Source organism: Ochotona princeps, chromosome 5, assembly GCF_030435755.1.
Source record: "Ochotona princeps isolate mOchPri1 chromosome 5, mOchPri1.hap1, whole genome shotgun sequence".
Lineage (NCBI taxonomy): Eukaryota > Metazoa > Chordata > Mammalia > Lagomorpha > Ochotonidae > Ochotona > Ochotona princeps.
Genome location: NC_080836.1, coordinates 23,331,246 through 23,350,182, shown reverse-complemented (window position 1 = coordinate 23,350,182; position 18,937 = coordinate 23,331,246). Strand labels below are relative to the sequence as shown.

The following is an 18,937-nucleotide window of genomic DNA, read 5'->3' as shown; positions in this document are numbered from 1 at the left end:
TTTCTACCACACATGTAGCAAATAATTTACTAACATATTTGCATTTTAACCTTATTAGAGTTCTGATAGCAAAAGATATTTCATATTTAATATTTAATAGATTTTCAAACCTATTTTTGAAGATTTAAAGAGAGAATCTTCTATCTGCTGTATCAATCCTCAGAGGACAACAATTGTTGGAGCTGGGCCAGTCTGAAGCCAGGAGCATAGAGTTTCTTTCGAATCTTCCCTATGGGTGCAGGGACCCAAGAACTTGAGCAATCCTCTGATGCTTTTCTAGGCGCATTATCAGTAAGCTGGATTAGAATCAGAGCAGCTGGGACTAAAACTTGTACCCATAAGTGATGCTGATATGGCAGTCAGAGCCTTAGCAAGTGCTGACAATGTAGGTGAGACATAATGTACTGCATTACAGTGCCAATACCCCCGCACACACACACTTTTAAGATTTATTTGGTTTTATTGGAAAGGCTGATCAGATTAACGGAGAGAAGGAGACAAAGAAAAAGCTCTTCCATCCACTGGTTCACTCCCCAAATGGCCATGATGACCAGAGCTGAGCCAGACTGAAGTCAGGAGCCTGGAAATTCTTCCGAATCTCCCGGTCTCCCATGAAGGTTCAGAGTCCCAAGGCTTTGAGCCATCCTCTGCTGGTTCCCCAGGCCACAAACAGGGAGCCAGATGGGAAGTGGAGAAGCCAAGACATGAACTGGTGCCCATATAGGACCCCAGTACTTGCAGAGGATTTAACCATTGAGTCATCACACTGAGTCCTAAAAAAAATGTCTCCAAGAAAAGTTAGAAGTTAGTATTTTAGAGTGAAGTTGGTTGTGGGTTTCTGAAAACACAGGTAATAGGGGGAATGCAGTGTAGCACATTATGGGGATTTGTTCTCACAGTTTTTGAGCTGTGAGTTTGGGAGTAAAGCGTAGGTGGCTGCTGCAAACCCTAGAGGGGAGGATTCTTTCTGGGGTCTTCTAGCTTTTGGTAGTCTTGGGACTCCCTTGGCAGTGGCAGCCTGACTCCATTTGCCATCCTCTTCTGAGACTGCACCTGACTGTCCATCTGCGCCATGGCCTTCCACCTGCGCTCTACTCTCCTCCTACCAAGACTGCAGTCATGTTGAATTGGACCTGATTTACCCACTCTCTCTAATTTAGTTAGACCAGCTAAAACCTTATTCCCAAGTGAAGTCACATTCACAGACACTTGATAAACTTTGTTTTTTAAAAATGAGGCAACATAAAATCTTAAAGGGTTTGTATGAGTAAGTAACACTTGATGAGTAGAGAAGCAGCCAACCAGAAGGATTTAGTGCTCTGCTGACAAAACATGAAAAGCAAGTGTTTACTGAGTGAATGCAGAGGTAAAACCAACCAATGATTTGATTCATCACAGTTATAAAATTGCCATTTTTGGTTTGCTTTGTTGGAAGGTCTGATTATGCCATGCTATGTTGTCTGCTTTTAATGGACTGTGGTTAGGTTTTGTTTTTCTTCAGTACAAACACTTGCTACAATTGGTTCAAATTAAGTCTTGCTTACATTTGCAATTAAAGTAAGGTTAAAGCTGGATTTTTAAGAGTTAGTTGATTTTGTTGGCTCAGAAAATTTTCAGGCATGTTCATTTCCACTTTAATTTAATTCCATGGGCTTCAACATTGTCTTTTGGGGGAATACAATCAGTCCATAATATTATCATAGAACCAGGCTCCTCTACTGAGGGTCAGACCACATGATTAGAAACTTCTTCCTTTTACCAAACTGTAGTCTGCATAATTAGGCTTGCAGCACAATCCACTACAGCTGTCACATGTTCCTGTTGGTCAGTCCTGTAGACATACCAGAATTGCTCCCATAGTTCAGCCTTAGGTTTTATCACATCTTGATGGGGAAAAAAATCAAGAAATGGCCACAATCAATAATTCAAAATTTACGTGGCAACCTCACAACACTCTTCCATGTAGAACACCACAGACATGTATGCATAAAGCTGAACTACAGGGGGTTCTGAAGGCATCCAGGAGTGTGGTCACGTCAATGATGAAGGGGACAGTGGACGCAGAGGGAGGCAGATAGGCATAAGATAGACATGGGAATAGAATAGTGGTATTAGAAATGGATTACATGGAAAGGGGATGGAAACAAAGATGGTCTCAAGAACTCAGGTGCTGAGTTGGAGACTGAGAGATGTGCTACGTGGAACAGGAGGAGAATATGTTTGGAAGGAGGAAATTCGAAAGGAAACAAGCTCTGATGACCCTGTCACTGCATGAGGCCCAGGCATTGCTAAGGAAAGATTTATTCTTCAGGATAGTTTCTCTGCGACTGGATGCCCTAACCACGTTGTACTCAATTTTAAGGAAAGTCATTCAATTCAAAGTACTCAATTAAGGAAAGTGATGTTGCAGCTTTGTGGGTAGGGTCACACTGCTTTTAGCAAAGTACGTTTCTTAAAGATATGTGTTTTCTGTTTGGCCTTGGAAATACAGCAAAGAGTAAGAAAACTTCCATGTCTCAAGGAATTCAGCCTGATGAAACAAACACCAGCTCTGTCTCTAACAGTAGGGGCCCAGAACTTGAGAAACACTGTGTGCCTCAGGGTGTGAAGGGACACTTTACAGAAGGAAGCTCTCCTGAGCTGTTGTGAGACTGATTATGACTGAAATCTGTGACCTCTAATTTCATGCTTTCCTTATTTGTTGTAGCGTCCTTATTCTTGTTGCTTGTAGGAGTAATGTTACACATTTGAACTCACATGTAATTGTTCATTAATAAATGGCACTGGTATATCTTGGAATTTTAGAAAATTTTACATGGGATGTGTGTGTGTGTTTGTGTGGGTGTGTCAGGGTCGTGGATGGAATTCCAATGTTCTCAATGTACAAAAACACCAGCATAGGTAAGGATTCAAGCTAGGAATTAGATTTGTATTTTACAAAATTCACTGGGCCACAAGCCCGGGCTGTGTGGCTTGACATAAAAGGCTGGCAGAGCCTATGCTGTTGCTTGTGGTCCTGAGCCATCTTCTAATTCCAGGGACGTCCTATTTGACCTTCCCCACGACTTTCACATCCAGTGTGGGGAGGAGGTTCAGATGGGAGAGAAATGAGAGAATGGCACTCAGAGATTGCCAGATAAAAGAGATTTTGATCTCATGTGCAAATAATTGTAGATGCCAAGTAAGAAGCCAGAAACTCTCTGAGCCAAGTATCTGCTGACTGAAGGAGAGCTCCCCATTGGTACACCTGGCCCTGTCAGTTGTCAGCCCAATGACAAAGAGGCCCATGCCAAGGAGCTGAGCAAACAGAGTGTCAGCCTGGTGGAGATTGTAGGAGGAAGTGTTACGGTCAGTTGAGTAACAACAGTGTCCGGTCCCAGTACCTTCCTTTCGTTTGTAACATTTCTAGCTCCATTTATAACTACCACTTACACAACCAGAGAAGAATTAATGTTGTACTTTACAAGGTGCAAAACTGACATGGTGTACTTTTCCATGGTTCAATTAAGGGAAACCTATCTCTAAAACACTAGATAGAGAGACCCTGGACTCCAGTGATGTCTGATTGCTGCATTCTTAGCTGTAGAGGGTGGATGGTTATTCCCTGAAAGTCATAGAATTTGTTATTGTGTAACACCCTGTAAATTAAGCTACTTAATAATTGTAACCAATTGTTCACAATATTATTTTTCAAATGTTTTGGTTTAGGTGTTGTTACTCTTCTATTAAATTATCATTATGTATTACTCTGTTCCATTCCTCCAACTTCTGACTTGCCCCCCCAACCCCAATTTCCATTATTTTTACTTGACTGCCTTATTGATTAAACTTTAATTAAGATTTAAAACATTTTCAAAAGTGGCCAAAAGTAAAATCTGGGGAATTAAAGATCTGTGAACAGTCCAGGAAGTAAACATACTATAAGTAGTTTAGGTTTTCAGCTTTTATTAGGAACTTTTTGTGAATCAGGCACTGTGAAAGAGATTAAGGACATGAATAAGATATCAGGAGTTTACAAGAGGAAGTGCTAAGTAAAAACACAAAAATGGCAATAATAATTGTGTGTGGCCAATATGTGGACCTATGCTTTCAGGAGAGCAACATGGAAGGATAATTGACATAAATCAACATTTATGATTAAGTCATCTCGAGTACCCCAGTAACACCCTTGGTTCTGTGGATACAGGAAATCAAGGCGCATAACTAAGGCATGAAAATAAGATTTTCACACATGAATGTCATTATTAAAGTAACTAGAATTCCCCAGAGATACAGACACGAAGGCTAGAGAGGATGAGTATTACAGAGCTACATTTCCAGGAACTAGCTCCTGTGATTCTGGGCACTCTCAAACCCAAACTTGACCAGGAAGGCCTGAAAGCTAGAGGTCTTTGGTAGCCATTGGAGCTGCAGTCTGAAGACAGAATTGCACCTCCTTCAGGGAAATTTCAGTGTAGCTGCTTAAGATCCTCCTATGATTAAGTAAAGTCCACACTCAGAACTAAAAATCCCCTTTAGTTTGAGTCAGCAAATGGCCCTGGAGAAAAAAGCCACAGGTGTGACTAGACAACTTGTACTCAACATGTTTTAGGTGTATGGCCATGGAGCCCGGTGACTGTCTCAGCAGTACTCTGGAGCTCAGATATCGTTACCAGATAAGACGTGTGGAGGACCCTTTGGTTACCAGAAACGTTTTCAGCCCAGGCTGAAAGGTCAGAAGGGAAGATAGGACGGAAGGGTGCCTTAGTGGGCAGTGCAGAGGTACAAAGATCTGTTCTGCTGAGACCTCGTGGTGTGCAGAGAGGCTGCAGAGTCCAGTGGCCTGCCCCAGGCAGAAACCAGCCAGGATTTAGGGCATGGAATCTGAGGACAAGTGCTGAAACAGCAACTTGCCCTTCAGAGTGCTTGGGGGAAATCTAGATCAAGTTGCCACTGAGTGGGACTAAGAGTTTACTCTTAATAATCTCAAGACTTGTTTTCTGGCAGAGCATGTTAACTATTATGCAGCTAAAGGAACTTTTGTCTTCTTTAAATATAAAGGTAATATAAAAGATTTAGTGTTTGTATGACCCATCAATGTACAAATGAAATATTTAAATATTAGCAAGGAGAATGTTAAGTTTAATAATTTTCTTTTTTAGAATAAATCTCATTTTTAGTTTATTAGGCAAATGTGTTATTTCATTTTTAAATTCATAAAGATGTTTTATTCCATTGTGTTATGTTTTTTGGTGTCAGGCCCATTTACACATTAGTGAGAAAAAGACATCTTGACCTTAAAAAGAATAAAACCCCTGATTTCTGAATTTATTGCTACCTTTCAATACTTGGATTGTGCACAAACCTCTTAACCTCACCAAGGCTATTTCTTGTTCTACATCTCCCACAAAGTAGATGTAAGAATCCAATGAGGTTATTTATGAAGACTCTATCATTCTCAGTATAAATGTCAGGAGTGATGGTTGCAAGAATAATTGTAACACAAGTTTTAATTTCATGTGTATCACTTACATGCATTTACACGTTCGTTAAGTGGACATTTTATACTGCATAAACTGGTACCAATCTTAAGAACACTTGTATTGGATGAGTGTAAACCAGCACATTTAGGTAGAATCCTATGAAAATTTATATTAGATTGTGAATGTTTACATCTAAGTGAGATATTATTCTAGGTATATTAAAAGCCTTGAAAAAAATTAAACTCATCAGTGTCATTTAAATGTATTGATTAGGGACTGGCACAATACCTCAACTGGCTAATCCTCCATCTTGCAGTGCCAGCATCCCATATGGACACCATTCTGTGTCCCGGCTGCTCCACTTCCAATACAGCACCTTACTTATGACCTGGGAAGGTAATGGATGATGGCCCAAAGCCCTGGGATCATGTATTCACATGGGAGATCCTGAGCTGGCTGCATACCCCTAGTTTCAGATGGCCTTAGCCCTGGCCATTGTGGCCATTGTGGCCATTGTGGCCATTATGGCCATTTGGAGAATGAACCAATAGACAGAAGGTCTTTGTCTCTCCTCTCTGTAAATTGGTCTTTCCAAAAAATGATAATAAATGTTTTTAAAAATTACCAATTAAATTTACCAGTGTTTGGTGTAGTAGTACAAGCAATAAGTACTGATAGTGAATAAACATGAATAAATAAATAACCATCAGCAAAAATTTACATCATTATGGAATTAATGTTGGAGCTTTCAATTGACTGGGATGATACTCTGCTGGCTCTGTCATCAGACCAGAGAGGGTATACCTAAGAAGCCGTTGAACTTGACGGGACAATAAGATGCTGGACTCTATGTTTGGTATACGCTTGCAATGGGGAAATCTCAACTGAACTTGAGCTGTGGTTATGCAACAAGGTGGAGGAATCCACCATGGTGGGAGGGTTTGGGGAGGGGTGGGGAGAACCCAAGTATCTATGTAACTGTGTCACATAATACAATGTAATTACTGAAGTTAAATAATAAATAATTAAAAAAATAAATAAATAAATAACCAGCTAGTTAAGGATGTTAACATCCACAAAATTTCTTCACACAGCACTTGCATTAGTGCTTGAGTAACTGGGAGCTACAGCCTAGTCAAATTGATTGTAAAATTGCCTTTCACATGCACAAGAAGCTAACTGCCAAATTAGTAATACCTGAAGATTGAAACATCAAAAGAAATTGATGGCAAAGTACAAAACCTGTGGGCCTCCACTAGCCCCACCTCATTCCTGTATCCCAAACACCCCTCCCAAACATCCCTCATATTAGAAACTGACCTCGCATTTCCACCCCTCACTCAACTGCCCTTCCCCAAATTAATTTTTTGTTTCTAAATGCCAACTTTAGTGTGATCAAGACCCAAATTCTGGTTGGCTATCTCTCAGGACACAATATTTCTAAAACATGTATGTGTTTCTATCTGATAAAGCTCATCTCACTAAAAATTGGTATGGGGTTAACAAGAACATGTGGCTGAAAGTGGACGGTGCTATTTAACATGCTGAATCATTTACTCATTTACGGCCTCCATCCACTGTATCATCAGAAAAGCACTTTGTATGACTTTGTAAAAGTTGAATTAAATTACACTGTCACCTGACCTTGTTTTACAGGAAATGTAGCCTATTTTATTTAGCAGCACCTTAACCACAAGCCTCAGTGATGTTTATTTCCAACCTACTCATAATTTCACAGCTCTCCCTTTATTTAGTTTTCTGAGTCAAAATTCTAAATTTTTTATACATGATTCTCCCTAAGTATTAGCAAAGACCTAGGGTCATGTACATGCACGTGCATGTTTTACACACGGTATTTTTGCATGTCATCATGTATTGTATGCGCTGATATTTTTTCTTTTGCAGAGGCTTGTGTTGCCTGCTTTCCAGATCACTGTCATCAAGATAAAATAAGGATTGCCATATTTAACCTTAGCGATAAAACTACTGCCAAGCGTTGCAATCTAGCTTTTTGGCTGTTTCTGCTAAGAGTTCTGTCCTCACATTTATGTATCCTGTTAGTTCCTGTATCAATTTAGAGAAAATGTAAAGGGTAGCTATTAAAAGATATCTGGAAGGTAAAAGGAATTTGGCACTCAGCAGAAAGGCTGTCGCCCACTGTTTAGCTTCCTTTCCTCTCCTAAACAATCATTTGTTTCACAACTTGCAAAATGAATTTTGAAGCAGTGCCACATTATTCCCCCAAAATATTAATAGGCACAATTAATATATAGGTGTATGTTTGAGTCTGTCATTCTTCATTCCTGTTTCCTGTCATTCTTTTTTTAAAATGCTATGACAGCTCCATAATGGAGCCCCAGAAGCATGATTCCAGGGAAAGCGACACAACTAATCATCAATGTAGCATGGAGTGTTGTTCAGAAAATACATGTTTTGTCAGCAAGGATAATGTTCTATAAAATTTCAGTTCAGGAAAAATGCTTTCTAAGATTCATTTACAAGGAAAAAAAATAGTAGGGTGCTGAACTTGATTATGGTTACAGGGGATTTTGTTGTGTTTTTTTTTTCTGATAAAAAGGTTGTTGTTTTAATTTTAACTGCAGTATACAAGACAGAGCTGTTAAAGAATCCAATTACGTAAGTTCTATGCAAACAACAAAAACAATGCTTCATTTCACCCTGTATTACTGATCTTGTAATTCTTCAAATGTAATGGGATCCTCAAGCTACCTCTAGATTGTATAATATTTATTTTATGGTTCATGGATGAAATTAATACTCCCAGTGAAATAATTAATGATTAGCTATAATGGATCGTACACTAATGTTATGTGCAAACCCACAAAGCAAGCCAGGTATTCTTCCAAACATAGCAGAGGTTGTCACTCAAACATTAGTAAGTTAATAAATGCTTCCAGAAAATTCAAGAGGAACAAGCCGACTGCTTTTAAAAATATTTGTACAGAACTGTATCAGTGTGTCCCTTTTGCATATTCAAGTCCTATTATCAAGGCAAAACTTAACAAAGTTGCTATAAACTCACATGTGTGAGGCATTCAATCCATTTTGCCTAGTGCTGGAAGTTTTAAAGTTTCTTCTTTGAAGAGTAGAGGACTACGTTTCTTTGATACATTATAAATTAGTCATGCTCTTGCTTCTTAATCGTGGGTGATCTGTGCAATTTATACCTTGTGTATTATGCAAGTGTAGGTTACATAGTAAGCTAATATAAGCAGTAAATTTCTTATGTTCATTGTAAACAGAGGACTGAAAACATCTTGAAAAACAGATATTTCTAAAACATTGTGACAACAAGAGAAGTTGGTCTCTCTTTTGGTTGAAAGATTCATCAGTTCTTTTGAAAATCAGGGTCATTAGTTGTTGTCAGTGTATTTTTAAGACACTTGTGAACATAAAGTCAAACAAATTATTTCAGAATATTCTTATTTATCCATTTCACACTTAATTTTCCAACAGTGTTAATGTATATGACATTCATGATGAAGAGTGATAGGACAAGAATATACTCTAATCGTGGCACAGTTCTCACTGTCCTACCCAGAACCCAGCTCTCTGGAGGTTGAAAGATGAAGACAAGGACGGGAAAGGTCATCACTTTCGCAAGACTACAGCTGACAGAAACTCAGCACACACTGATCAGTACAGTCTGATTATGGTGTGGCAAAAATCACCAAATTAGCCTTCCACTAGAAACACTATTGTGTTACAATGTATCCCACTTTCATTAGTGGTTACAAACAAATCAATATACAATTTGGAACAGATGATAAAGAAATATAAATACCAAGATCGATTTGTTTTCTAGCCACTAATTCATTATTTATCAGGTAGCAATTGGTGAGTCTTGGATTTCATTGCTCTTATCCGAATAGAGATTTATTGCTTAATTCTATTCACTTGTTGCCCTGTTGTTTACCCTAATCCCTTAACTCAGTTAGCCCTCCCACTCCTTGTTACACACACATCCACATACCAGAAAACCTCAAATTTCATGGAAATGGGATTTAGAAAATATACATCCTACATCAGCATACTAGGGTCTGTTTCCCATCTCCAATTTCATGCCATTGTAGATCCTAAAAGATAATGATGGCGTATCAAGTAATTGATTTCTTGGCGCTCAAACTGGATAACTAACCTGAATTGGCAGCTCCTAGCTTGGGTTCTGGCCCTACTTCATTTGTTGCAGACATTTGGAAAGTGAAAACAGCAAAGGGAGGTTCGTTTCTCTCTCTCTCTCTCTCTCTCTCTCTCTCTCATAATATATATTTTCTAGGAATTTTTGAAGGTCTCTTGTGTTTGTGGATTTCAAAATATTTTTCCACTAAAATAAGTTTATCTTTAAAAATAAAGCACAAGCTGTCAGTTATTTACTTTGTTACAGATTTGTTAGAGAGAGACAGCAGTTCCTATATGATCCCCAAATACCCACAGCATGCAGGGCTGGGGAAGCCCTGAAGCTGGAAGCTAGGAACATAATTCCAGCACCCAATGTGAGTGCCAGGAATCCAGCTACTTGAGCCATCACCCTCTATCCAGCTTCTGCATTGGATACAAGCTGGAGTCAAGAGTTGGAGCAGAGAGGAATCCAGGCACTCTGATATGCAATGTAGAAGTTTTAACTGATAGGCTAGCTAGTCTTCCCTTCCATGAGCTTCTTCAAGTCCTTTGTTACAGATGTATGCATAGGGGTGTATAAATGCAACATTGATAGGTGAGTGAATCACTGTTTATGTATGAGTATTTCCTTAATGTTTCTTTCACTGTTCTTCAGATTGCAGGAAAGTAGGCGCTATGTCCATGTACTCCCAGTTCCAGGAGTGCTAGGCTGGCATCTGCCATGTGTTTGAAAAGTGTGTACTGAATAAATGACGGAGAAAATGAGTGGAGGGCTGTGTAAGACAGGATGAGGGTCTCCTCACTCTTAACCCAGTATTCCTGCCTGCACTCCTGCTTATCAGCACTGTCTTTCCACTACTAAGCTTTCTTGAGGTGAAATCTTACCTGTTGCTTTTCTTCACTTTATCACTTGTACGGGTTGCTGGGATGGTTAAATGACTCTGCCAAGCACACACTCCTATTTTCCTGATCCTGAGACCTTCCAATAAATGAAAGCATTTTCCCTGTTTTTTCCTTGCTTAATCCAGGTTGGCTTCCTCTGCTTTTCTCATTCATTCTTTCACTTTTGGCACCAGTTTTCTTATTAATTGGCAAATGCAGCCACAGGAGGATGTAGCAACAGATTCGCTTCTGCAATGCACAGGCTTGATTGGGACACTGTGCTTCTCCTCACAGTTCAAGGATTTGCAAGTACAGTGTGGGAATACAATAGCATCACTGTGACTGTTGGAACCGGCAAAAGTCAGGGGAGCAATACTTGTTAATGCTGCAAAAAATAAAGCACTTCCTTTGTGCAACCATTACCCAACTGTTTTAGGCTTCAAGTTTTCTTAAACAGGATGTGATCATACTATTGAGACTTCTTTTGTTAAGCCAGGAGAAGCATATTTAGAGGCAGTGGCTTAACAGGCTCTGCTTGAATTACTTGGGAAATCCAGGTGTCTCCTACTCTCCAGGTGCCATGTAAGTGAAGCGTCAGTAGATGAGAACAAACATGTCAATCAGAATTGTTGAACACCAACCTGAGACATCAGAGGTGATGTTCCCTTCCCTTGGTCTCTCCTCAAGAAAATACCATGTGTCAGGACTGCTCCAGGAGAGCAGGACATGTACTGTTCAGGGCATGAAACCAGGGACTTCAAAAAGGCCACTGAAAAAGGCTATTCAAAGATAGGCTTGTTTTGGGCAAGATTTGAAATCAATGCGTACTTTTATATACATTTTTCATTAATTCTGTGAAGATTTTTTGTGTAGAACTTTGAAGCCCAGAAATTCTAAGTCTTAAATAGTCTTCATTTCCTTTTCATCACTCACTGAATGCATAGAAAAAATTTCCCCTTGAAGTGTTAGCGTAGTGACAGCAAAGGAGCAAAACTAACACAACAATGGACATAAAGAAGAGTTATCTCAAAAGTATGGCAAAAATTGGACTGTCATAGAACTCAGAGTACACCAAGCAGAATTCCTGGTGCTTCCTCAAGAGAAACACTATGAATATAGAGTTGTTCTGTGTGAGAGTTTCCTTTCTTAGCACCATTCCCTTTGGCTAATAGCATGACCTGCCAAGAAAGTCCATCTGATAGTTGATACATTCTGAGTGTGTAGAATCAAATATAATGATCTGGCTCCTAAATTAAGAAGGGGTGTTTATTTTAATGCAGGTTGCCAATACTTCCAATTTTATATAAGACATTTATAGTACTCTATTTTATTTATTGCATGCTCAGAAATGAGAGGGAATATTAAATAAATATTAAATAAAAATAGAGTAACAATACACTAATGATAAGGGTGAATATTATGACACAGAAGATTGCTATGATAATTTAGAAGTAGTTGGTGACTATTTCAGATAATCCAGTGATGTTGTAGAGTGATAAAAATGGAATATTTGAGAGTTTGCAACTAAAAAATAATAACCAGAGGCAGGGATCTAGCTTAGCAGCCAAGATGACCACATCTCATATGGGAATGCCTGAGCTTAATTTCCAGCTCTGGTTCCTGGCTAGCTTTCTGCTAATGCAGATCTTGGGAAACAGCAGTGACAGCTCAAGTACCTGGGTTTCCATGCCCCATAGGGGAGACCTGTATGGAGTTCTCAGAGCCCAGCCTCTGGCCCTGCAGCAGGAGGATGGTAGAAGATTATAGCACTTGGCAGGTAAACCAGCAGATGGACTGTGTCTCCTAAAAAAAAAAAAATGTCTGAACAAAACATAAAAGTAAGTAGTCTTAAACCAAATGCCACTGAACTGAATGTAAATTGAAGTTAATTTAAAAAGTCTGCAAATCTTATCAGAATTGTGAAAGAAGATTGTAAGAAAATGTTTTCTCAGTCTAGGCCAGGAGATTAGGGTCAGTGCCAGCATTCACAAGCCATGTTGCTGGTTATGTACCCATGATGAAATGATGGGAGAGGCACTTTACCTCTGCGTTCTTCCCCTTCAAGCCCCAAAGACAATCACACAGTGAGAAAAATATCAGACAAATCCACACTGAGAGGCATGCTACAACATGTCTGACCTGCACTCCCCAAAGCATTGAATGCCATTGGTCCAAAACAAAAGCCTCAGAAATTGCCATGGTCAAGGCAAACCTAATAGTCAACATGTAAAAATGTACTTCAGGATCTTTAATGAAATTCTGGGACAGATAAAGGGCATTGAGGTAAAATTAAGGACATCTGATAAAGTATGATTTTTGGTTAAAAATAATGCATCAATATCGGTTCGTTAATTATGATGAATTATAGTAGTGTTAGATGTTAATGAGGATACTGCATACAGAGTGTATGGGAACTTTGTCCTATGCAACTTCTCCATAAACTAAAATCATTTAAAGATAAAATGTGTTTTAAGAAATACATGGCAGATCCATACACAGCTGAAAAAACCTCTTCTGATATGTTTGCAGAGGAAGATGCTTTTAGTTTATAAATTATTTTCATAATTCGTGACAGTTCCCACATCTGCTGCTATAAAATTCATTGCAGCTTCTCTGCCTCCTGGGAAAAATGCATTTAATTATCAGTGAAATTCAACTTCACTTGTTGTGATGAATGATTTGAATGTGTCAGCTTCTCCCTTCTAAAAACAAAAGAACTGAGATAAAATACAGTCTTATTCCTCTACGCCCTTCCTTCCACCTGCTTCTTTTAATTGATGAAGGTTTGAGCTTTTATTAATCTTTTTGAGCTCTTCTGTAAGATGCAGAAAAACGAATATGATATCATTGTATCTAGCTAATGTGTGTGCTTTGTGAAATTGATACACCCTGCCAAGACATAAATTACTTAAGCTTTGATAAATGTGTTCAAATCAGAGAATGTTCAAAGAGATAAAGCACAGCAATTCTTCTCTCTTTTCCTTTTTAAAACTCCATTTTAAGATTGGACTAGTTAAGATGGTTAAATGCTTTTTTTTTATTATTATTTGTGTAATATGATGGGACGAAAGACAGCAGTGATACTGAAATTAGCACGAAGAGTCCAGTAACTACAAAAGTCAGTGGGGCCATCTAGTCCTGTGTTTGGTAGATTGCAACTTGCCATGGACAGAGTTCTTTACCCACAATTTCTGATGCCTTAGTGTTGTACTCCTGTACGTCATGTCACGGAAGCTGTCTATTCAGAGATGAGAGTAGTTGGAGCTTCACTGTACTTTTAGTTACCACTTCTTACTTGGTAGGCTGGATTCAAAGCTCCACAGACATGTTTTGTTGGCAGAGAGAGCTAATCCTTGCCCATAATCTGGTTGTGACTCAGAAGACGGGGAGACTAGAAACCTTTGATGGAAGTGTGAATTTGAGAGGGTTGACTGCCCCCTGATCACTTATCTATCATGCAGCAATGAAGAACTTGCTCAACCATCAATTAGTCAATTCCCTGGAGGCCTGAGAAGTCATACAAGGCTTTGAACATAAGCTTTTCTCACGATATTCTGCTGCTTCCCAGTTGTAGTGATTGATAAGTGCGAGACATGGGTATGATTCATTGGCCTCCAATCATCTCTGAGTAGATCTTTTGAGATTGAGATAAGCCTTGGGGACTTAGGTCACACACTGTCTGTGATAGGCCCCCTCTCGGCAGTGCAGCTCTCATGTGATGATTTATGACAACAGAAAAGCTGAACAACATAGAAAGAGGTGGAGAGAGTAGATGCAGGTTTCAGCTTTTTAAGGACATTAAGAAATATCCTTATCCTTTCTGTCAGACTCCTTTACTAGTACATCATTGTCTGATAGCTTTTCAGGAGCTGGTCTGTGTATTTCATTTTCAGTTTTTGAGGTGGAGAATCCTCTCTGAAGAGTTAAGGAGCCTTTGTAAAAGCAAATAATTACATTCAACTCAGTTTTATAACCTTAGAGATTTTTTACACTCACATTTCTCAGGTGAATCAAGTGCTTGGTCATGTTCTTTTACCACACAAACTACCACCAGGATAATCCTTGGATCTTAAAGAGAAGTTTAATAGGAGACCATTTATAATCATTTTATTGAGCAATCTCAGGACCATCACAGCACAAGTCATGGGGAATAAGAAAAGGATCTCATTGTTGGGTCTATCACGTATTCTAAAATGTGCTGGGCTGTTGTAGTCCCCTATGGAGATGAAGACCTTGAAGTAGATGCACTGGTAACAACCTAGTTTTCTACACAAGGAAAATCAAGTGCTTTGTGCCTACAAAAACTAAATCAGTGGATAAGATACAATAAAATAAATTTTAAAGTGTAACAGGAAGTGAGTGTTGAGTGTACCATCTAAGAAGCCTTTGTTCCATATCAGAATACGTGGATCCCTTTCCTAGTGGGGGTTCTGCCTCCAGATTCCTGCTAGTGGGCAAGTGATGCTTCAGGAAGTTGGGCTCGCACCACCCGTGGCACAGGGCTCTTGGCTCTCAGTACCAGCCTTTTAGTTTGAGTGGGTTAGCCAAATGATGGGATCTCTCTATTTTGTTTTTGACTCATTGTCCCAAATAAATAAAAATAATAATGCAACCAAAATGAACGAAGAATATCTGACCTAACAAGATTACAAAACTTCCTCATGATTGGATGATGAGTTCAATGTTCGTATGTTTCAATATTGTAAGAGAGAACGAAGAAAAAAAATCTCCGAATTAAGAAAAATGATCAAGAAGAAAAAAATTTGAAAACTATGTAATGTAATGCAAACATTTTAAGGAAAAAAATGGGTATTTACTACTGATAGTAAGGAGTGTTTTTATATTTGTGGTTGAACACACAAAAATGAACATTGGGTTATCAAATTCTAACATACAGTTGAGCACCAAATGTACAAGGCAAACTTGTTCTCTCTTTTTTTTTCTGTTTTTTCAATATTGAAATAAAAGCTACAATTTTTGGAATAATCTAAAACCAGTTTTACCAAGAACTTTTCCAATTTTGAAGGGGCCAGACAGCCAGTGCAAACAAAGCCTCACTTCTCTTCCCACTCTTTGCTGTCATGCTGACAGCTCCCATGGAATGATTGCAAGAGTGGTTTGCGCCAGTAAAGATAAGAAGCTCTCTCTGCTTCCAGCAGAAACCTCCATTATCAAGACTTGCTAATTTGTCTATTATAAATATTCACTTTATGCAACATCATATATAATGACTGTTTCCCTGAGGATCCATATTAATTTAACTAAATGATTTTTATGCATCATGAGGAGTCTTACACTACAAAAAGAATGAAAAGAAAAATCAAATGCAAATAAAGTGCTATGTTTCAGTGGCTATGATTTGGTCCAAAATATACAGAAACTTGAAAACACGTGCATGCAACTCTTACTTAAGAATGGTCATAATTCCATTGTAACAGATAGATATCAAATCACATGCAGTCTAATTCAGCCAGAATCTACTTTGCAATGTTAATTTCTGCTTCTATGAAGGCAATTATATACATAATGATATTTTTCAAATAAATTTTTGAAAACTTTCTAAAATTCATCAGAAACCTTTTGTTACACAAAGTGAAATGGAATTACGTTAAACCATGAAATCATGTCATAAGCCTTTGAATATAATAATATTCTGAATATTTCCAAATATATTTAATGGACTTATCAGTATCTCATATTCACATTTTTTTACCTGTTTGATGTCACCATTAAGCCGTCTAGAGTGTTCTTGGAGGAAAAGACTTCACAAACTTAATGATTGTAAATGAGAGGCCAGAACGTACTACATTCACCAATCTGGAAAAACAGAATTATGAAAGTCAAGAAATGAAAGACTAAAATCATCTAAGCCCATTAAAATGAAATACTCTCTTCCTTATCTCTTCATTTAAATTTGTGTACTCAGTTTGGTCTTACTTGAATTAAGCACTCATATTGTTATGTTGTTGAGCCCAGCTATGTGTGCATGTGAAATGCTACTTAGCAAGAATTAGAATAATCTTGAAAGAATTTTCCTTGTGCTTGACTTCAGTTCACGTGCAGGCTCAAAGCCTAACCTGAAGTTTGTTTTTCTTTCTTCTTTCGAACAGCTCTTCTGTGACAGTAAAGAAGTGGTGCCTGTCGCAGAGGGATTAGACTGGGAAGACAAGGATGCCCCAGGAACACTGGTGGGCAATGTGGTGCACTCGCGGATCATCAGCCCCCTGCGCCTCTTTGTTAAGCAGTCTCCAGTGCCAAAACCTGGTCCCATGACATATGCAGACAACATGGAAAACTTTTGGGATTGGCTGGCTAACATCACAGAGGTTCAAGAGCCTTTGGCCAGAACTAAACGGAGGCCAATAGTGAAAACAGGAAAATTTAAGAAAATGTTTGGATGGGGTGACTTCCATTCCAATATTAAAACTGTCAAACTGAACCTCCTTATCACAGGGAAAATTGTCGACCATGGGAATGGAACCTTCAGTGTTTACTTCCGACATAACTCCACAGGCCTAGGCAATGTCTCAGTGAGCTTGGTACCCCCGTCCAAAGTGGTGGAATTTGAAGTTTCCCCTCAGTCCACCTTGGAGACCAAGGAATCCAAGTCTTTCAATTGTCGCATTGAATATGAAAAAACAGATCGGGCAAAGAAGACAGCCCTGTGCAACTTCGACCCTTCCAAGATCTGCTACCAGGAGCAGACTCAGAGCCACGTGTCTTGGCTGTGCTCCAAGCCCTTCAAGGTCATTTGCATTTACATTGCCTTCTACAGTGTTGATTACAAACTGGTGCAGAAGGTCTGTCCTGACTACAATTATCATAGTGAGACCCCATACTTATCTTCTGGCTGAATCTTTGCACAGTGATGGAAATGACAGAGACGCAGGTGTTCAGTAGAATGATGACCGTGAAACTTGATCAGTTCTGTTTCGGGCAGTGAACCATCATTCTCTATCAGATTTTCTGAGTCAAAAAAGAACAAGAAACATCTTCAGTTGTGGAATGTGTTTATTTTGCTCCTAAGTACCTTTATCTAAGGAAACAAACTGCTAATGGAACCATCAGTTTCATGTCAGATGACCAACGTCCAAAAATCTCATTGTCTTTCTAAAAGAAGCATCAAGGGAGCCCATCCATATGTAACAAGAAGGAATCAAATGATGCATGTGGTTCACATTGTTCTGAAAATGAACCAGCTTTTGAAATATGTTTTGGAAGGTTACCTTAAAACTTGAAGGATAAAGTGACCCAAAAAAACCTGTTTTTGCGCAATGAATTGTGCTTCTGACATTGAATTCCTTTTTGTTGTTGTTGCTTTCCCCACATCTGTGCCAGTGTTGATACTAAAGATGGAAGGGCCCGGTTTGTCTGCAGAATCCCTGTGAGTACTGACAGTGTCACAGTGGAACTGAGTACGGTCCCATGAGCTGGAGTTGATAGAATGAGATTTCAACATTTGATCTCAGGTTGACCCCCCATCCTTAGTGTGCTCATCCGAATATAAATCCTGGGAAGGTACATCAGGAGTAAACTTGTTGCACAGTAACAAAGCTCTACACTCTTTGAATCCTTTTGTCAAATTCAGTGCTATGAGGTTATCAAAAATAGCAAAACTTGCTTTCACCCTTACTCTTAAAACCTCATTCAGTTCATCAGATACTGTGATTTTACAGATCTGTGTACAGTAATCCTAAAATTTGAAGAAAGTCATTGCTATCTTGCTGGGAGTGGGAACAAGAATTAGAAGTGGAGGCAGGAAAAAATCCAGGATGCTGACTGAATTCATTGTATCTAGCATCACAGATTAAGCAATTCCTTGCATTTAACTAACTGAAAGAGGAATCAAACTCTATATGGAAACATGGCTAAATTAAACATTTTTAATTAAGTGCTAGCAATACTGGTACTTCATTCACTAGACTTTTGAAATTACATCCAAATTAAAGTTGCTTCCCGGTCAGGCCACTTCCAATCTCTGCAAAATTGAATGGCAATCCTGCGTGGTGTAATTGGGCAATCCCTGAACTGGCATAGCAAGGTTTGGTAGGCAGAAACAAGGTTGCTAGAACCCAGCACTCATGGAGTGGTTCCTTTTTTTTTAATTAATAGATGTGAACTTCTTTCTCCCTTCTTGTCTGTAAAATGCCAACAGAAGTAAAACATTAGATTGAGGACTAAAGTAAGGTAAGTCCTAACTCACACAAATGCACTTCCCACCTTGTTCAAACAGCAAACCACTCTGTTCTCTATTTTACATCTCAATTCCTTTCTTTTTACTGGTAATATCTGCACAGTGTTCGAGTTTTGTCGTTTGTAAAATTGTACTAGGCTTAGTGTGTGGTAGTACAGGTTTGACATATTTGCTCTGAGTTCATCAGGTGCTTTTGTAAGTTTTGTGGTTGGTGAGTAAAATTTTGAGACATGTTTTTGTTTTCACCTAGAAATAAGAG

General features: G+C 38.8%; 1 protein-coding gene across 1 annotated transcript in view; it reads left to right on the top strand.

Moving 5' to 3' along the window:
• The window catches only part of NXPH2 (neurexophilin 2), a 104,709-nt gene extending 86,717 nt beyond the window's left edge, over window positions 1-17,992 (top strand). The window contains exon 2 of the mRNA XM_058664193.1: window positions 16,595-17,992. Coding sequence (XP_058520176.1) covers window positions 16,595-17,338 — 744 coding nt within the window. The 3' untranslated portion in view covers window positions 17,339-17,992. The remainder of the gene's footprint in view (window positions 1-16,594) is intronic.
• The last annotated feature ends 945 nt before the right edge of the window (window positions 17,993-18,937 follow it).